The sequence below is a fragment of the Nipponia nippon genome, unplaced genomic scaffold (assembly GCF_047370975.1).
Source record: "Nipponia nippon isolate SJK-2023a ecotype South Korea unplaced genomic scaffold, ASM4737097v1 scaffold_10, whole genome shotgun sequence".
NCBI classification, from domain to species: Eukaryota; Metazoa; Chordata; class Aves; order Pelecaniformes; family Threskiornithidae; genus Nipponia; species Nipponia nippon.
The window spans coordinates 1912087-1932317 of NW_028262291.1; the positions used below are offsets into that span (position 1 = coordinate 1912087).

Sequence of the window (20231 nt, forward strand, 5' to 3'; positions counted from 1 at the left end):
TTCTCCCTCCATGGTGGCCTGACGGGCAGGGAAAAGCATCCCCGGGTGCTGCTCAGCACCCAGCCGGGTGCTGGCCCCGTGGCAGGAGCCCGGCCGGCGGCGGGGGCTCACCCGTGGCACCCAGCAAGGCACCGGGCCCGGCTCCGCCGTGAGTCAGCAGCGTTTTACACCCACTTGGCCCCGGTGGAAGTGACGGCGGGCGGCGGCGGAGAGCGGCTGTGTGGGTGCGGGAGGTTACGGTGCTGCCGGGATGTCTGTGCGTGCGGGGACGGGGATTTTAGAGCTTGCTGAAGAGTGTGTGGGAAGCGAGCGGAGAAAAGCAGAGTGAAAGCAAGGGTTTGTGCCAAGGGTTTAATGAGAAGGTTCCCACAAAGGGGGGAAAAAAAAGAAAAAAATCAAAATAAAGCTCCACATCCCATGGAGGAGGCTTTGCCAGCCCCTGAGCAGAGAGGGGCAGAGGGCTGCTCCCTCCTCGCCAGCCGGCCGTGGCCCCCGAGGGCCGGCAGCAGGCTGGCACCCGGCCCCCTCGCTGGGAGAGCTTCGCCTGGGTGTGCGCGCCGGAGTTTGCCCGGCACGCGGCTCCCCAGCGAGCCGCACCAGCTGCCGCCCGCGCGCGGGCACGGGCTTTCCTGGCACCGACCCCAAGCCGGGCTGCCGCTGGCCCAGCTCCGAGGGGCTGGGAGAAGCCCCTGGCCTCCAGACCAGCGCCGTGGCAGGAGGCACGCCAGGACGGGCAACGAGGAGTCCGTGTTGTGAGTCCGGCGCACGAGACCGGGTGCCTTATCACCCCCGCGGCCTCTCTGCAACAGGCAGCGCTGAGTGCCGGCACCCCACTGCCAGGGAAGCCCCCGGCGCTGGGCTCACGCTTGCCCCTGGCTCAGCCCCATCCCTAAATCCAGTCCCTGCCAGTTCAGGGTTTCCTCTGAAAGCTCTTTTGCGTTAAACATTATTATAAGGAGATATTTCCTGCTTCCTTCCCTGCTCAAAACCCAGCCTGGGGGCAAGGAAAGTCGAGGTATAGTCCCAAGAGCTTCTGAACCACCACGGTGGTGGTTTTTTGGCTCTGCCCAGCCCAGTACGACTCCAGAGAGCTTCCACTTGATCCCCTCCATCCCGCAAGGCCAGGTTGGGCTCCCACAAGCCCCAGAGCACCCCAGCAAGTGTCCCAGCCCCATGGCCCTGTGCTGGGGTGGCTCTCTGACCCCCTCACCCCAGCCGAAGGGGGAAGCACGCACAGCCCCCAATCCTGGGAGCAAAGCCCCCAGCTGCCGTCATCCTCCCCGGCCCCATTGCCTCCATCCAGGGCCACCTCCTGCACCAGGTCGTGGGGTCTCCACCTCGGCCCTGCTCTCTCCCATGCCGGGGACCCCCACGCCAGCACCCCGGGGACACGGCTGGAGACGGGGGTGCCTGGCAGGTCCCGCTGTTTGCACACCCCAGGCGTGCAGGAGCCACTCCGCAGAGCTGCTTTTCCTTTTGTTTGCTCTTCGCCTGCATCTCTGTAACAAATGTTAAAGAGGCAATAAAAACCGGGGCAGAAATTGCCTTTGCCTGCTGCGGAGGGAGATAACGGGAGCGAGCTCCCGGCTCGCACCCGCTCCAGGAATCCGCGCCGGGTTTTCCACCGCCCGCAGCGGCCGCCGGGCCCGCAGTGCCCCGGCAGCGGCCGCCGCGCCCCGGCACCGGGAAAACCCGGCCTGGAGCAGCCCGGAGCAGGGGAACCGGGAACCTGCGGGGGTGGAGAGGGGGGGTGCGTGGCAGCGAGGCGGGGGGTGACCCGCGTGTGTGCGGTGCCCGGGGTGTGCTTGGGCTTTCCCGGGAATGCCACCGTGTGTGCGTGTGGGTCTGCACCCGCGTGTGCAAGCCGCCGGCTTCCCGCGTGTGCGCGCACACTGCCCCGCCGTTGTTGCCAGACGTGTGCGCGGTTCCCCCCCACCACCACCCCTGCGTGGGTGCGGTGCGTGGGTGCGTGCATGCGGTCCCCCGCCTGTGCCACCCATCTGTGGCCGCGGGTGCGGCTGCGCCTGTGCGGGACTGCGGGGGTGTCACCGCCTGCGGCCCCCTCCGTGGCCCTGCCGGTGGCCCTGCCGGTGGCCCTGCCGGTGGCCGTGTCCCCCCCGTGCGCAGCACCGACACCCCCCTCCCTCCATCCCTCCCTCCCGGCGGCTGCAGTTTCTTCTCCCGCCAGCAGCGAGCAGCAAGTGGATGCGCGATCGTGGCGCACACCCAGGCACACGCACACAGGCGCGCACCCCGCCGGCAGGCAGGCAGGCAGGCAGGCAGGCAGGCAGGCAGGCAGGCAGGCAGCGGGCGGGCATCACGGGCTCCGCGGGGCTGCCGGCCCCCGCCGCCGTATGCGGGCCCCCGCCGCCCCGCCGCCGCCTCCCGCGGCCCCCGCCCCGCCGCCGCCGCCTCCCGCCGCCGCCGTCTGATGAGCCGCGGCCCCGCCGAACCGGGCAGCCGCCGCCCCGCCGCCCCGCCGCTCCCCGCCGCCCGCCACCATGTACCTGCACCCGGAGGCTGCCAGCGCAGGTGAGCGCAGCGCCGAGCACCGGGGACACGGACCCGCACCGGGGACAGGGACCCGCACCGGGGATCGCCGCCCGCTCTCCCCTGCCCGGCCCCACCGGTGGGACCGGGCCGCCCCGCTCCCCCCCCGCCCCCGCCCCGGGGGCCGCTGGCCGGGTCCCCCCTCGCCTCCCCGGCTGCGGCTCTGCCGGAGCGGCCGGTGGGGAGTTACGGTAGTTTGGGGAGAAAGTCACCGCCGCCGCTTGCAAATGAGTCACCGCCCTGCAGAGCTGCTGGAGCCCCGGTCCCCCCACCGGGGACACCCCAACCCGCGGGGCCAGCACCCCCCCTCCCGGGGGAGCACCCGGAGCGGGGCGAGCCCCAGCCTCCCGGCGAGCCCCCGGGGTGAGCCCCCAGCCCCGCTGGGTGCCAGCACCTGGCCAAGCATCCAGCGGGCAGCGCATCACCCCACTCCTCATCGCTCGCCCCCTCCATCCTCCCGGGGGTCCCCCAGCCCCCGTCCCCAGCAGCGTCCCGCTGCGCCTTCGCCTGCTGGGGTGGGCAACTGGGGAAGGGGCTTTCGCCAGTGCCATTTTGCTGAGCTCATGCTCCGAAGGCATCGGTCGGCCCCGTACCGAGGAATCTGGGACGCTGCCGGGGAGGCTTTGGGCGTGCAGCCGCCCGGTGAGGGTTGCCCGAGCTGCCGGCAACCGGTGCGGAGGGGAAGGGATGCTGCCGGTGCGACGCGGCTCACCGGGGCCTGGCAGCCCTCACCCGTGGGGTCCCGGGGAGCGGCCACCGATGGGCAGAAGGACAGCATGTCCTGCGGTGGCATGGGGACGTGCCGGCGGGGACGCGGGGGAGCACCGACGCGGGGAGAGCAGGCGCTGCCGGTGTCGCTGGGGCGAGCAGCAGGCGTTCGGCAGAGCCAGGCCTGCGGGAGCCGGCAGGTTGGGGCAGCGCTGGGGACCGCGACACGCTGTCACCCGCAGCAGGTGACGGCGTCAGTGCTGCCCAGGAGTTGGCAGCTCCAGACAAGCCACCTTCGAGGTGAAGTTTCCACCTGCCCGGAGGCTGAGCTCTCCCTCCCGCTGCAGTCCGGGAGCAGCTCGGTCCCCTGCCACCCCGTCCCTGCCACCCCACGGGGATGCCCTGCGGCCAGGGGAGCGCGGCATGGCACTGCCGACTGCTTGGCCCAAGGTCACCCGGTGGGTCAGTGGCAGAGCGGGGACACCAGTCTGTCCCCGCTGGCAGGGCCGCCCTTCCCTCCTAGTGCCCGAGGTCCTCACCAAGTTATTTCCCCTCCAAACTTTGCACCTGCCCCCAGTTTACCCCCTTGCCACCAAGATGTCCCCCTTGGTGTTCGGTGGGCCACCGGCGGCTGCCTGTGCCGCTGCCAGCGCTGCTCGGCAGGCTGCAAGGTGAAAAGGCAGAGGCTGAGCTGCTGGGGTTTGTGGGGGGCAGAGCCCCTCTCCCTTCCCCAAACCCCGCGCTCCCCGGCTGCTGGGTCTCCCATCACGTGGGAGTTTTCCCACGTCACTGGCCGCGGCTGTGCCGTGGTGCCTGGGGCTGTGGGGTGCCGTGGTGGGGCCGGGGGTGCGGACAGCCGTGCTGGCAGCTCTCGGCGGGTGCTGGGACACCGTCTGCTTAATTCACCGTTTCCCCCTGCCCCTGGTTTTCCTCCCGTGCCGCTGCTCAGCCGCGGTGCCGTGCAGGCGCTGGGTCTGTCCCCCACCGGTGGAGGCTGGGAGGGTGCTGGCGGCTCACACCCCCGCTGGGTTTGGCAAGAGCCAGGAGTTTGCCACGCCGTGTCCCTGGGTGAAGCAATGCCCGTGCCACCGCGAACCCTTGCCCGGCTCCTTCAGCCGGAGGTGGCACCGGCCTCGTCCCCTGCTCTGTGTCACCGTGCGGGGGACAGCAGCTGCGGCCCCCGGCACCGACTGCGTTTCGCAGATGCCGTGTGGGGAAATTCGGGAAACTTTGCTGCCATCTGCGCCGTGCTTTGCAGCCCAGGGAAAGGGGGCTTTGGGGGGCAAGGTGGAGCTCAGAGGTGATGCTGGGGGTGGGAGGTCTGGTTCTGGGGTGGGAGACACCTGAGGGAGCCTGGCGTTGGCTGGCAAGAGGTGTTTGAAATTGGGACTGAGCCGAGGCGCTTCCCAAAGCGGCTCCCTCCAGCTGGGCGGCTTTGTTGGGGGGCCGTGGGGGGCTGTGCTGCCGGCGGGCCATCGCCTGAGCTACCCGTGTCCCGTGATGTGTCGGGAGAGCCATGGCTGAGTGCGAAGCAAAGATTGGGTCTGAAGACAAAGGTGCCCTCTGTGCCACAGGGACGGATGTCCCCCACGCCACCCACGCTGGCTCCGGGGCCACCGGGCAGCTCCCTCCTCCCTGCTGCGATGCGAGACCCCCCTCCATCCCCGTCCCCGCTGCCGACGCCAGCTGTCCCCTCTCCGGGGAGGCGATTGCACCCCAACTGCTTCATCTTCTCAGGGCATCAAGGAGGTACTGGGGGGCCCCAGGCCCCCACATCCCCATCCTCCGGGGCTCCGGAGGGAGTGTGCCGAGCAGAGCCGTGCCGCGGCAGCCCCGATGGAGGTGGTGAATCAATAAGCAGGCAGCTGCCTGTTTTCCCCCAGCGCTGTCTCAGGGCGGGCGATGGAGAGGTCTGCGCGCTGGCACGGCGGGTGCTGGGGGCCGTGGGAGCGGGTCCCTGGGGCTGGGACAAAAGCCGAGAGCTGGGTTCAAAATGAGCTAAAACCCCCTGAGGAGCGAGGCGGGGGCCGGGGCGTGCGGGGAGCGGCTGGGAGGATGAAGGGGAAGCGCGACAGCCGGGGAAGGCAGACAAAGAGCGGAGGGCTGGCAGGCGGCTGGCAGCGCGCGGGCTGGCCGGCCTCGCTGGGAGCCAGGCACCTGCTGCAGCCACGCGTCCCGCACGGCGCAGGCACAGCGCTGGCGGCTCCAGCACCCCCCTCTGGCACCCCCATCCTGCTCGGGGTTGGGGTTCACCTCTCTGCTGGCCCCCAGCCCCTCTGCTGCGCTGCGAGCGGGCTCAAGCGAAGGGGATGCTCCTGCCTGCATCTCGGAGCATCCCCTGCAGCCTCACCCTGTCCCTTCGTCCCCTGGGGCTCACGTCCCCCCGCAGCAGCTCCGTCCCATCCTCGTGGGGTGCTGAGCACCCCCGGGGCCTCTCTCGCCCGCTCCCTCCCAGGGGTCCTGCGGGCTCTCACTCTCTCCCCCACCACCTCCGAGCCATTCAGCCTCCCTCTACCCAGGGGGTGACCTGCGCAGACGTGTGACATGCGTGTCCCAGGGCCCCGTGCACAGCCAGGGGACAGCAAGAACAGGCCCGGGGGCTGCAGCCAGGCAGGGGGTCCGGCTGGGAGGTCTGCCTGATCCCCCCCCCGCCACGCCAAGGAGCAGGAGAGGAGCTGGAGGCGGCTTTCCACCGCCTGATCTCGCGGCTTTTCAGCCTGCCGGGGAAGGGCGGGGGAGCGGGGAATGAAGACAGATGCAGATAATATCGCTGCCACCCCCCGGCCCCTGGGGGCTCAGCTACAATATCTATTATAGATGGATTCAGCAGGGGAAGGGCTTTCGAAGAGCCGCCGGCAGGGCCGACGCGCAGGGATTGTGTGCAAAGGCAGAGCGGCAGCGAAAGCGTCGAGCGGGGGCCGGGCTCCCCGGGCTGCGACTGGGGGGCCGGGGTGGATGTGTGGGGCCGGGGTGGGCTTGGGGGGCGGCGGGTCGGGCTGTGCCAAGCAGCAGGTCCTGCAGCCCTGCGGGTGCCAGCTTGGTCATGGTACGGGGGTGCTCTGCGCCTTCCTGCGAGCTCGGGGTGCCCTGCGAGCACCCCATCCCCTCCTGTTGGCTCCGGGCAGCTCGGCTCGCAGCCCTGCTGCAGGAGGGAGAGGGTCACCTTGGGGGGAGTTAATGAGGTTTGAAAGGGAAGCGGCCGATCGCGCTGACGGAGATGGAGCCGGGGCGGCGGCGGAGGGACGGCTCAGCGCAGCAGCCCTTCTCCCTGCCCACCCAAGTGGGGGACATTGTGGGGACAGCCCTGAAGCTGCAGTTTGGGGGGCTCCAGGCACCCATGAAACGAGGTCCGGGCAGCCCTTCCCCTCCGGCTGGGTCTGTGGGATGCTGGTGGCTGTGGGGGGGCGATGGGTGACCGTCCCCGCTCCCCCACGGGTGGCTGTCCCCACTCCCCCAGGGTCTCAGCCTGTGTCACTGGAGGAGGATGCACCCCAGGGGCCAAGGTCTGCAGGAGGATTTCCACCAGCCCCACGTCCCCCAGGCACCTGCCCACACCTCCGTGTCCCCAGTCCTCCATCTGGGGCCTTCCTCAGCCCTTTGTTCCCCTCCTCTGCCTCCTCTCTCCTCCCCTCTGAGCTGTGTTTCTCCGTCTTCCCGTCTGCTCTCCGCCAGCCTTCCTCTTCCTCCCCCAGCACCGCCAGGCCCCTGGTTTGGAGGCTGCGGCCGATGCTGAGCATCCCTCTGGCACTGAGCTCTCTGCAGGGTTCCTGTCCCCATGGTGGCCTTCCTGGCTGCAAAGCTCAGCGTCGGCGTGGGTCCCAGGCTGGGGGGCACTGCCCGGGGGGGTCAGGGAGCTGGGGAAGCAAGGGGGGGTTCATAAGGCTGTGCACGGCACACGGAGCTTGCTCATTCCTGTCCCCGGGAGCCTCTGGCTTTCTGCCTCCCTCTCTCCCGCTGTCACCCGAAGTGCCCGGGAATGATGGAGGGCCCTGGGGCGAGAGGCTAAGTGGTGGCGGCGACGTGGCGGCGAGAGAGCTGGCAGTGCCGCTCGGCGTGAGAGCCCAGCCTGCTCCTCCGTGCCTGCCACCGCTGCTGGGAGAGGTTTCTGTGCCCGGGTGAGGTAGGGCTGGGGCTGCCGCCGGGGTGGGGGGCGATGCCTGGGGGCTGCGGGGGACAGGCACGGCCAGGGCTGCAGGGCTCGTGTTTTGGGGCAGAGATGACCTGGAGCAGGGGCTGAGCAGAAGCCAGCCCCGCCTGGGTCGAGGGGCATCGCTGTCAGGAGCCGGGTTTGAAATGGGGAGGGCGATGGATGGAAACCCCATGGGACTTGGTCCGGGTGCTCCTCCGGAGGAGAGATGCGGTGGGGACCACTAGGCAGAGAAACCACATGCCTCTCCGGAAATCCTCGGCCAAAAATAGCCCAGCACCGGGGGAAGGAGCGCCTTCACTTGCCAAATTCTCCCTCCGCCGCTAGTTCCTGCTTGCGGCCGCCCCGGAGTGGGTATGGGTGGCAGCCCCAGCCGGCGCAGGGGGCTCGCCCGAGGGTGCCGGGGGGTCCGCTCTGCCACGGGGCCGGTGGCGGCTGCGTGCGTGCGTCGCCCGGGGCCTTGCGGCTTCACTGAGCGGCACGTGAACGTGTCGTGCATGCATCCTGCACGCCGGCTGCATACCGGAGCAGGGCAGAGGCACGGCTGCGGCGCGCCGGCAGCTGCCAGCGTGCTGGGAGAGCGCAGGCAGGGGGGATACCGGCGGGCAGCGCTGCCCGGCTGGGGGTTTGGCGAGGCGCTGGGTGCCCTGAGCATCCTCTCCCCGTGCCCGGGCTGATTCGGGGGCAGGTGCTGAGGGCAGCCGCAGGGTGCTGGGAGCTCTGGCTCACCTCTCCCTGGGGAGTCGTGGGCTGAGCCCGTCCCGGTGGCTACGGCCCGTGGCAGAAGGATGAACCCTGCCATGGTGGTGCACTGACGGCTGCAGTGCCCACCAGCCTCGGGGGGGGCTGTGTGACTGGTGTGCACCCCCAGTGCCATACCCAAACCGGGAGCGGGGGCTTGCTTCGCAAAGGTGGCGTGAAATGAAACCTGGGTGCACCAGGGACCTGACGGCTTCAATGGCAAAACACCCATCCCATCCTCCATCACACAGGTTTCTCACTCTGCCCCTCACTGTGGCGCCAGGACCCGAGGGACACGTCCGTGCATGGCAGCAGGTTGGGACAGGGGATGTCTGGCTGCACCCGGGCCTGGGTGTCTTGGTGTTATTGCAGCACCGGGCGCATGGGTGCTGGGGGAGAGGTGCCTGCACGGGGTGCTGCTCGCTGGGTGCCTGGCACCGGCCGACCCATCCCGCGGGGTCTCCGGCAGAGGAGGCAGCACCACGCCGGGGGGTTCTGTGAAAGTCCGGAGGCAAAGCCCCCGGGGCAGGCAGCTCCGCGTGGGGAGGCAGAGACGGACAGATTGACAGCTCCGGGGGATGGACAGATGGCTGGATGGAGAAGCAGATGTGTACGAGGGATGGATGGATGGAGAGATTGATGGATGTGTTGGAGAGGGGGACGCATGGATAGACAGACAGATGCACAGATGGAGAACAGACGCCCATTCCCTTCCCTCTCACCCCGGGCACGCCTGGAGTGCTGAGCTGTGGTGCCGCGCTGGTCCTCTTTCCTGAGGCTTGTCCGATGGTGGGACACTGGCCAGCAACCCGCCGGGGCAACCGGATGGCCGTGGGGCTGCCGATGTCGCCCTCCGAGCAGCTTGTGCCCACGCAGCCCCCGACAGCCCCCGGGGGGGTGGCACCGCCGGACCCAGCCGTCTCAGCCCTCCAGTTTGCCGGCTCTGCGGCTGCCCGGCTCTGCCTCGTGGCACACCAAGCCTGGCTCAAAGCAGCCCCAAAACGCCCGGCGGGTTGTTTCCAAGGATGGCAGCGAGGCCTCGTCCCACCTTGGAGGTTTGCATCCTGGCAGCGCCCCCATCCCTGGCTCCTCTCCCTCTGCCTGCACTGGGGGCATGGGTTTTGCCTGCCTGCTCTGCCTGCCGGGCAGCCCCGCCGTGGTCCTGCCCTGCTCCCACCCGCCTTGTGCCCGGGATCCTGCACAGGAGCGAAAGCTGCAAATTCACAGCTTTTCAGCTGCAACCTAAAAATAAGAGGTTTGGGAAATATCTAGCAAATGAGTGGGAGGATGAGAAGAGGAGGAATTAACGGCCTGGCACCAGGCAAACAGCATCTGGGAAGCCCCGGCATGGCAAAGCGGCCGCCTCGCTCCCCACCCCGTGGCCGTCCGCCACGGCACGGCCCTCCCGCGGCACAAGGGGATGCTCCGATGCCATGCGGGGCAGGATCAGGCCCCCTCCCATCCCCCTGCTCCACAGCATTGCCCCATCCCTTCCCTCCCCAGCACCATCATCCCTATTTGGGCTCAGCGTCACGTCCCTCCACGGCTCGCGGCGACGGCTCGCAGCAAAATGTGGTGGTGGGGAAGTGCCGCTCGCTTGGCACCTTCTCCCGCTCCCCCCTCCCCGGGCGCACACGCGTTTCCGCTGCCGGTTTGGCGAGGCGGCGAGCGGCGCGGGCTGGCACGCTGGGCGCCTGCTCGGCGGCGGCGGCGGTGGCAGGCGGCTTGGCACGGGGAGAAGTTTCTCTGCGTGGAGCTGTGGCGTGTCGGCTGCGGGGAGAGGCTTTGATCGCCTCTTCCAGAGAGCGCAGCGGGCGGCTGGGGCTGGGGGGGCTCCGTGCAGCTTTGATTTCTCCCCCTGGGTACTTGGCATCAATGGGTTTCGCCGGTGGGAGGATGCTTGGGGAGATGGGGCTGGAATACCAAGCAGCCTCAGGGGAGACGCCGTGCCCACCCCAAGCTGGGCATTTTGGGCTCTGCACTCAAAAATATGGCCCTGAGAGCCTGGCTGGGGCCATCCTCGCTGGGGTACGTGTGGAGAGATCGGCCCCAGCCCTGGTGCTGGCAGATGCTGTCAGCTTGTGCCCACCACTCGTCCAAAGCCCTTGGCCACTTGCCACTCCATGGAAGAGATTTCCAGCATCTCTATCCTGTGCAGGAGCCTTTCGCTTGGGAGAATAGCGAGGAGCTGGGTGCCCCTCACAGGTGCTTTGCCCTCCCAGCGCTGCCACGTGCCAGGGTGGAAAGTGTTGTTCCAGGGCCGTGGGCTTTGGTGCAGGTCCATGGTGGGGAGCTGGGGGTGATGGGGGAGCTGTCGGTCAAGTCCGAGTGCCAGGACGGGCACAGGGAGACAGGGTGTCCCTGCCGTGCGGGGAAGGGGATCGGTGGGGAAAGGGGCATGGCTGCCCTTGAGCGGGAGGGTCTCACTGTGCCGGACTCGAGCGATGTCTGTCCTGGAGAGCTGAGCGTGCACAGGGCCAAGATGCACAAAGCAACTGAGATGCGCAAAACCATTGAGATATGCAAAGCCACCGAGATGTGCAAAGCCACCGAGATGCACAGGGCCACCAAGATGCATAAAGCGACCGAGATGTGCAAAACCACTGAGATGTGCAAAGCCACCGAGATGTGCAAAGCCACCATGATGCACAGGGCCACCGAGATGTGCAAAGCCACCGAGATGTGCAAAGCCACCGAGATGCACGAAGCCACCAGGATGCTCAGGGCCACTGAAGGGCACAAAGCCACCAAGACGAGGACCGAGGCCAGGGAGGAGATGGGAGCAGGCTGGGGCACCGCAGGGCGTCCCTGGGCTGGGCTGCCTGCACAGGGGTGCCCAGCTCTGCCATGGCACCAGCACCCATTGCCACCCTGGCGTGGGGCTGCCTCCCCGTGCATCGCCGGAGCCGGTGCTCAGCCGCGTGTTGAATCCGTTGGTATCAGCAGTTCTTGCCGCGAGCGCCTCGCCTCCGCCGGGCCGATTTTACAGGATCTCCGGCTTACACGCTGCTTAGAAGAGAATAATCCCTCTCGGATTTCTGCGCCTCTCACTTGTGCTCGGGTCGGGTTTTGAAGTGTTTCCTCTGCAGCCACAAAGGCCAGAGCTCGCTCGTGCTCCGGAGCTTGCTAATCCCACGCCTGCAGGAGCAGCGGCTTAGAGGAGATGGGCATGCAGCAGCACGCTGCCATCGCCGCCAACAGCTCCCTCTCCCAAGCACCCGGGGGACTGTGGGCACGGGGGGCTCCGAAGGGTGTGGGAGGGTGCTTGGCCAAACGCATGGGTCCTCCATGCCAAGGTGCAGGCTCGCAGGAGGGTGGTCTGGCACGGGGACCCTCTTCCCCCAGCACAGGGACCCTCTCCCCTGGCTCAACTGGCTGCTGCTCATGCAGCACCCCGCAAATCCCACACTGAAGATCTGCGGCACTAACGAGGCAGGTAATCCCCTCATCAATAACTGGCTGTAAAAGTGGAATTATATTCCATCAAGCGGCATGGAATACTGATGAAAGGGCCGCAGGGCCGCGCCGCCGTGCCGCTCCCTTCCCCAGCCTCCGTGGCCATCCCCGCGGCATCCCCATGCCAAGCATCCCCACCGGGGAGCTGATGCTGCTGGCATGGGGACCCCACGCAGCGCCCCGGGGCAGGGACCCAGGGCTGGGGACAAGCCAGAAGCTCTGCTCTGCTCAGCTTCTCTAATTAACCAGTGCTAATTGCCCGGAAAACGAGTCATTTAAATCATGCTGAGGGCGGTAGCAGCCTGGGGGCCAGCATCTCTCCCCCAGCCCTGGGGACACGGCCAGCATGGGCTGAGGGACATGTGTCTGTGCCAGGGAGGGCTGGCACCCGCCTGTGCACAGGGACCCGCGTGGCTGAGCCTGGAGGTCGCTGGGGGCTAAGAGCCACGCCGTCAATAAGCGCCCAGCATCGCGGCATGGAGCTCCCTGGGCAGGCAGGTCCCTGCCGGCGTAACCATCAGGCTCACCGGGTGATGCCAGGTGTGGGGCTGCGGTGGCAGCTTGGCACGGGGAATTTGGCCAGGGGCAGGTACTGCACATGGGAACTGGCACGCACCGATGTCCCTCTCCAACCCCTTCGGTGGCAGTGTCCAGACACCGCACTGGATTTCTCCTTCCTAAGCAGGGTAATCCCTCATTTGTGCCATGCCAGCACCTCTGCAGGCAGCGCGCATCCCTTCCCCTCGCCTTCTCCCCTTTGATTTCCCTCTCGCCAGATTACATTGAGGATGAACTTGACCCTGCAAGGATTGAAGCATCTCTTGAAGCTCCGGGCTAAGCCCGGAGGGGTTATGGCGAGGGTCACGCTCACCGCAGTCATTAGCGTGCCTCTTGTGCGGCAGCCAGGCAGGGCACCCTGCTTTCGGCATGTCACGGTGTTCCCGGGCAGGCATCAGGGCTGTGGGGAGCACCGGGGGGGTGAGCCGGCATTTGGGGGGGCAGAGGAGGGCTCACCCCAATTCCTAGCCACGCCAGCCTGCCCGGCTAGCCCATGTGCCAAACTTGAACTGGTCAGGGTCCTGCACCGCTGAGAGCTGGGCATCCCACGGGGGGGCTGCCCCAGCCCTCCCCGCCAGCTCAGCTGCTTTACATCCCCCCGGCAGCTTATCTAGCTCAGGTTTATAAATGTTTGAAATTAAGGGCTGGTCCCAAATTCCCTCCTAGGCAACAGTTGCTAAGTGAGTTTTATACACAGGCTCCTCGTGACCGAGGAGCGATGGAGTGGCCCCCCTTGCTGGGTTTGGATGGAGGGAGCGTGTGTGCCGGCTGGCTGTGCCGCTGGCGGGGGGCGGGCTGTGGCCCAGGAGCCGGGACCCCCCAGCCCTGTCCCCCAAAACCTCCGGGGCCGACTTCCCCACCCTCCTGCCCGCTCCATCCCACCCTGGCAGGGGCTCAGCACCCGTCGTGCGGCTTTGATAAAACTCCCCTTTATTGCCACCATCCCCTTGGCTTCTCTTTTTTTATTCCGCCAGAGGCTGCGGGGCTGCCGGTGCTGCGGCCGCTTTGGCACCCGTCTGCACACCGGGGCGGGAGCGGGCTGGTGGCGGCACCGGGGACCCCATCGTGTGCTGGGGGGATGCTTGAGCCCCTGATCCGGCCGCCCAGGCCGCTCTGACTCATCCCAGGCTCTGAGCCACTGGCAAATTTCATTACAATAACAAGGTCTGCGGGCGAATTAATTATTAACGATTATTGTTTAATATTTATACTGCAGTACAGCTACAGGCAGGCTGCTTCGGCCACGCCGCTTCCCACTGCCGGCTGTGGCTCGAACGATGGCCTGTCCGGATCCCGGGGTGCAGAGCTGGCTGCGGGGTCCCCGCAGGGATGCCACAACGGGGGGTTCCTGGAGGGGACGGGGCTGAGCTGGGCTGGGGGTCCCACTGCCCCCCCCCAAGCCACCATGGGTCCCTATTAATCCTCCCACGGTGCCAGGGCCATCACGCTGGCTGGCGGCATGGCCATGAGCTCGGCGGCTGTGCCGGGGCTGCCGGATGCCGGGGACACCCTGTGCCGGGGCGGGGGCCGTGGGGGGAGGCAGGGCAGGTCCCTCAGGGGCTGGCGAGGGGTGTTCCTGCCCACGGGGCTGCTTGGGTGCAGGACAGGAGCAGGGTGGGTGGGAGATGCCTGCCTGGCCCTGTAACCATCCCCAGCGCCCGCGGGGGGTGATGCTGGAGCAGCAGAGGGGTCCACCCCCATTTTTGGGGTCCCCAAGGTTGTCCCCATGGCCAGGCTGGGGAGGAGCAGCCATTTGGGGTGAGTCTGTGTGGGTCTGGCTGACCCAAAGAGGGAACCCCTACTGTGGGGTGGCTGCGGGGCACCGATGGAAAGGGCATGGATCCAGCAAGGAAACTGGGGATGGCTTGTCTGGAGGGGATGGGAAAAGGATGGGATGGGGAAGGGAAAGGGGAAGAGGATGGAGAAGGTGAAAGGATGGGGATGGGGAAGGCATGGGCATTAGGAAGGGAAAGAGCAAAGGGGAAGGGATGGGCAAGGGGAAGGGACGGGGATTAGGAAAGCAAAGGGAAAAGTGAAGGAAAGTGAAGCAACACGAAACAACAGCCGCTGTGCCGAGATGGCGTGGTGGGAGCCGCAGGAGGCATGCGGTGATGCTGCGACCATTGCTGGACATGCCAGCGCTCCCAGGGTGCCGGCCGAGATTAAAGCCTTTGCTCTGCTCCAACCTGAGCTCCCGGGGAGCGCTGGGGGCCGGGGCATCCCACCGGGAGCCCGGAGCCAGTGGAAGGGGCCAGCGGGGAGGCCACTATGCCGGGGTGTTTCATGGGGTTGGAGCCTGTTAGCTGGACCCTGTTCCCTGCGTTTGCTCTCCCCGGGTGCTGCGTGCAGGGTGCTGTACTCACACTCACGCCGGGGACACCCCCGGGTGCGGGGCTGACCCCCCTCCCCATCCCCTCGCTGAGCGGCGGCTTTGCTCTGCTCCCCCGCAGGGGCTCCCTCCCGCGACGTCCTCCTCGTCTCAGCCATCATCACCGTCAGCCTTAGCGTCACCATCGTCCTCTGCGGGATCTGCCAGTGGTGCCAGCGCAAACTGGTAAGTGTCCCCCCTCCTCTCTTCCCAGGGTCCTGGGGTGCACTGGGACGTGGGTCCTGGTCACCCGCTGCCCCCGGGTGATGGCTGGGGTGGGGGTCCCGCTGGGTGGGGGGCAATGCCTGCCACCGGGGCAGCGGGGTGCACGGCTGGGCAGCGAGGCTGCTGGCAGGCACAGGCAGTTGCCGGGAGTGGTTTGCGGCGGGTGCCGGCTGCAGCTTTTATTTTGCTCTTTAGGAGATGTGATAATTAAATGTTTGGGCGAAACTGTTTGTGCAGCATAAAGGGAAGTTTCCAAATACATATATATATATTTGCGACAAGCGGTAACGATCTGGCCCCTGTCCTGCTGGGCACGCTCCTGCCTGGAAGAGCCCCGTGGGAAGGCGGCCAGGCTGTCCCCGGCAGCGCCGGGCGCCGTGAGCTGGCACCGCCGCCCGCTGTGCCCCCCACCCCAGCTCCCCAGCACCCCCGGGCACCTGGCTTCCCTCCCCGACCCCCACTGCAGTGGGAGAGCCTTTGGCTTGGGACAGCGCTCCCTCCTGCCCTGCGTCCTTCCTCCTCCTCCTCTTCCCGGAGCAGCCCGGCACCAGGATCCAGCCGTGCGCTCGACCGCGTTTCCTTCGCCATCAGATTCAAATCTGGGTCAAGTGCTACGATGGCGGCGGCTCTTCCCACGGGGGAGATGCCCACCCCGGCGATGCCGGCGGCTCCCCTCGAACTGCGGGAAGGCAACGCTCCCCCGGGAAGGCGAGAAGGGGTCCAGCCGGGGATGAGGCAGCGTGGGGACAGAGGGAGCCGCCGTGGCATGCGGGGAGGGGAGGTGGGTGGGAAGGGGTGTCCAAGGCCGGCTGGTGCCCCCCAGGGAAGGGCAGGCTGGAGAGAGAGGTGGCGGAGGGTTCAGCACCGGGGAGGAGAAGGGCCCGTTGTGCTGAAGGACGAAGCTGGCAGAGGAACAATTAAGTATAAATTGGCCGGGAAGGCATTCAGGCTGGGAATGGAAAGACGCGTCCTGGCCGGCCCTCGACAGCGCGCAGAGCTGGAACGGCTGCGTGGGAACCACGGCCAAACCTGCTGAGCGGCTGCCGGGCTGGCCCCGCTCTGCGCCCGCGCGGCAGCCCCAGGTCGGCTAGTGCCGGGGGAGCGTGGGCCAGCAGCCGCTGCCGCCGTGTCCCCACGATCCCTGTGCCATGGTCAGCTGGGGACAACACTGAGCTCAGGGCTGATTCCCTCCAGGACAGCCCATGGGCATCCAAGAAAGTTTGGCATCCCTGTGCCTCCGGCAGGGTTAGCCCGTGGGCAGCCAAGGAGATCCAGCATCCTCGCAGCTCCTGGCAGGATGAGCCGGTGGCTGTCCAAGGACACCCGTGCTGTGAATGCAGGGAGTCCTTTGCCGCAGCACCGCCAAGGAGATGGCTCTGTGCAGAGGTGATGAGGTTGGGGAGAAGGAGAAGGGAGAAATACTCTCCGTTTCACGGGCAGACTGCACACAGGGCTGGCTCCTGCAGGAGGGATGCTCGCAGGTCCCAGGCCACCATGGTGGGAGGGCTGGTCTGCAACCCCAGCCTGCTCCGGCAGCTGCTCCCATCCCACCTTGGCCTCCCCGCACCTGCGCAGAGCAGCCTCCACTCCTAATTGTTCGCTAATTGGCATTAATTGCGCTCTTGTCCGCCCTGCATTGGAGCAGCACGCTGAACCTGCTGTCGGAAATCACAGTCAAGTGCCCTGATTACAAGCCCCAGTTAGGAGCGAGCGCTTGCTTCATTATCATATGGCAGCTCTTCCCTTTCGGTGGGGAAGGTGAACTCAATTAATTCAGCTTCAATTAATCCTAAAATTACCCGCTCCTCCCCTGGTGAGGCTGTGGAAGGGTACACAGGCGGCGGCTGCTGCTCTATCCTTGGGGCGATGCCAGGCATGAGCCCCCTCCAGTCCCTTGGGGACGGTGCCCGGGAGCCAAGGTGGCCAGGCCAGCGTCTCCCCCATGCCTTTGCTGGCTCGTAAGGGCCAAGGGATGAAGCTATTGGGAGTTTTGCTGCCCGGCTCAGTGGGACGGAGCCTGGCAACCGGGAGGCTGTAAGGGAAAAGGGCAAAATCCAGGTCAAACCCAAGCTCCCATCCCCATCCTCTGCTGCAATGCTCTGCGGGGCGGTGGGGGTCTCCCTGCCTCCCCCTGACCCCCCCTCTCCTCTCCTCTCCGCAGGGTAAGCGTTACAAGACTTCCCTGGAGACCGTGGGAACTCCGGACTCCAGCCGAGGCCGCAGTGAAAAGAAAACCATCAAGTAGGTGCCAGGGTAGGGGGGGAGAGGGGCAGGGGGCTGCAGCACCGGGAGCCCCTCTGCCCACGGGTCTGGCCCAGCCGCAGCCTGCTCAGCACCCTGCCCTCTGCCACACGCCATCCCCCGGTCGTGGGTGCCCTGCCAGCATGGGGACACGTGCTGGATCGGTGCCATCCCCGCCAGCAGCAGGGAGGTCCCTCCTTGGGGACAGAGGTGGCCGTCCCTCTGCTCCCAGTGAGGAGGGTCCGTGCCCAGCCCAGCCCTGGCAGAGCGAGTTTGGCAGCGGCTGCTGGCCCGGCTCTGTCCCGGCAGCAGCGAGGGCTGGTGGGGAGACGGAGCGATGGGTGATGCCAAAGCATTGCCCATCCCTGCTCCTCCTGCAGCTGCCTGCAGGATGGGATGGTCCCCCCAGTCAGGGCGGAGGCGTCCCCTGGTCCCCCAGCCCCAGTGGGAGAGGGGCTCCGGGAGACTGGGAGAACTGGTGGGTCTTTCCAGCACCTTCGGGTACCCCTCCTGGCTCACCCACTGAGCTGCAGGCATGACCAGATGGAGCCATGGGGACCTCAGCACTGGTGTCCCCGGGGATGCCCTGGCTCTGGGCACGCAGAGCCTGAGCCCTGCCCCGCTGATGGAGCCCTCCCCGGCCCCGCTGTGTGCGTGGCTGCCACGGCTCTGCAGCCCACGGGCAGTGGGAAAAGGAGGGAGCTGGGGCATCTCACGGCGATGGGTAGGGAGTGAGGCGGGGGGTTGGCAGCCGGAGGGGCTCTCCGGGGCACCCCCGCCCCAGCTCTGCCCCCCGCACCCCTTGGCACCCTGCAGGGCTCTTGGGAGGAGCCGGGGCTGGAGCACCAGGAGGGAAATAGCCCCTGCCTGGAGTAAGGCTATTCCAAACCTCCTCCCTTGGCTGGCCTGGCCTCCTGCCCAGGGTGATATTGGGGTGCAGGCATCTGGGGTTACCTCAGGCACCCCTCTGCTTGGGCACAGCCTGGCCAGCTGCTCCCAGGGCTGGCCATGCCCAGCTGGGACCGGAGCAGGAGGCACGTCCCCTCCTGACGGCGTGGCACACACAGCTCGCCCTCCCCGGCTCTGGCAGGGTCCACGTGGCCAGGCTCAACCCAGAGCTGCAGGTGGGCATCGATGAGGGGCGTGAGGGCTGGGCACCGGTGGCTTTTGAAGTCCCCCAGTACCAGCGGGGAACTGCTCAGCTCCATAGCCTCCGGCACGCAGCTCGGGCCGGGTGGCGGGTGCTGCGGGTGGCTTGCCGGAGCCGGGAGGTTCAGGCTCCATGCCAGCAGTGGGCTGGTTCAGCTGGAGGGGACCTGGAGGGGTCTGCGACGCACAGCAGCATCACGGTTGACAAAGCAGCGTGCGCTTCCAGGACCTGGCTGCTGAGGAGGCAAGGACACACAGACAAGCATGCCGGGGACGTACAGACACGCGTGCCGGGGACGCTGCGCCAGCACCACACTCTCCGGCACCTCTCTAACCCCGCTCCATCCTTCTCTCCTTCCCAGCCGGTGGAGCCGCCCGCTCCTGTCTCTCCGCAGCTCTGCCCTGCTCCGTCCATCCATCCGTCTGTCCGTGTCCGTGTGTGTGTGTGTGTGTGTCGGTGTCCGAGGGGTGGGCAGCCGCGCGCCCCGTCTCTCTCCGCAGGATCCCAGCGCTCCGGGGGCGGAGGGCTGCTTTTCCTCCCCTCTCGCAGGAATTCAGCTTCTCTCTCTTGTATTTCCCTTTTCTTTCTCCCCGGTCTCCGGCCGCTGTAGCGATCTAGACAGAGACTTTTGGAATAACAATGACAACACAGTGCAGCAGAAATGGAGCTCCTACCCTCCCAAGGAGTTTATACTAAACATTTCACCTTACGCCCCGTACGGTGATCCGCGGCTTTCCCTCAAGTGAGTCTCTCCTTACCGGGTTTGCTCCGTTTAGTGAGTATATGGGCAGCACCCACTCGTCTTCCACCTCCTCCTCCTCCTCCCGGGCTCCCCGCACGCCACCCCATGGGCAGCCCCATGGAGACGAGCAACCCCTCCTTCCCGCTCCCCCGGGGGCGGCCGGGGCCGCGGCGGGTCCCCCCCTCTCTTCGCGGCGGCACAGGATGGGGTTGCGCGTTGGGGGCACCCCCTCGGCGTGGGGACGGGTCCCCCCCGGGGCTGGGCTGCCGGCGAGCGGGACCCCCGCCCTCACCCTCGCCCTCCTCCCCCCTTTATTTTGGATGGTTTTGCCAAGGCCCCCGCGCACCCCCCGGCCAGGACCCCTTTTTCTTTTGCAGTGCTGATGTTTCTCTTTCTCTCTCTGTCTGTCTGTCCGTCTCTTGTCCGTCTGTCCCCCTCCGGCTCTCTCCCCCTCCCCTCGTGCCCCCCACCCCTATCAAATGGCTCCCCCCTCCACGTCCGTCCATCTGTCCGTCCGGCTCCCTTCTTGTCTGTCTGGGGGGGTCTGGCCGCCGGCCCGGCCCAGTGGCTCTCTGTTATCAGGGGCCAAGCTGACGGCGTCGGCCGCCGCGGGGTTGGCGGGGGAACGCGACGGCCGCCCCGGGGAGAAGCAGCGGCTCGGCGAGGACAGCATGAGGAGCAGCGTCTCTGCCCACAGCGAGCCCGGCGCGGGGAAGGCGGCACGAGGCCGCTGGCACACGGTGCAGAGCCACTTGGCCGCAGGAAAGCTCAGCCTGTCCAAGTGAGTGAGCACGCACGGTCCGGCACGGCACCCCGGCACGGACCCCTGCCACCGCCAGCGTGCCCAGGTGCCCGCTCCCCTCCGTGAGCTGCGCTTGGACGGGGGCCGCTGAGAGATCCCTTGGCCCACCGCGCTAAGGGAGGCGAGGGGCTGCCCAGGCCCCCGGCGGCATTTCGGCAGCGTTTCGGCAGTGTTTCGGCTCGGGGAGAGCGGAGGAGGGGGCTGCGGGGCTCAAGCCCCACCCGGGCAGGAGGAGCGCGTTTGGGTGCTGTCCCTGGCACATTTCCAGTGCCAAGAGTGGCTTTGCCCGATGCCGGTGGGAAGCAGCTCGGCGGCCCCGGTGAGGCTCCCCGGGGCAGGGGGCACCATCTTGGTGACAGCCCCAAGGCAGGAGCTGCTTTCCCGTGCCCCCATCCCTGGGATGCGGCCATCAGGGATGGTGCCTGGCATCGCCAGCCTCTTCCCTCCGTGGCGCTCCCCTGACCCACGGCACAGCCACGAGACCCGGCGCCGGCACCTTGCTTGTGGCTCCACCACCTGATGCTGGGGGAGAGTTGGGGAAAG

At 67.4% G+C, this 20231-nt stretch overlaps 1 protein-coding gene across 4 annotated transcripts in view; it reads left to right on the forward strand.

Moving 5' to 3' along the window:
- Positions 1-2444: 2444 nt before the first annotated feature.
- The window catches only part of SYT7 (synaptotagmin 7), a 32512-nt gene continuing 14725 nt past the window's right edge, over positions 2445-20231 (forward strand). For 3 of the 4 annotated variants that reach the window (XM_087740911.1, XM_087740921.1, XM_087740931.1), the window contains exons 1-5: positions 2445-2532; positions 14611-14714; positions 16915-16994; positions 18755-18886; positions 19452-19667. In XM_087740911.1, the coding sequence (XP_087597037.1) occupies positions 2502-2532; positions 14611-14714; positions 16915-16994; positions 18755-18886; positions 19452-19667 (563 nt within the window). In that variant the 5' untranslated portion in view covers positions 2445-2501. The remainder of the gene's footprint in view (positions 2533-14610; positions 14715-16914; positions 16995-18754; positions 18887-19451; positions 19668-20231) is intronic. The other variant, XM_087740941.1, reaches the window with a different exon arrangement.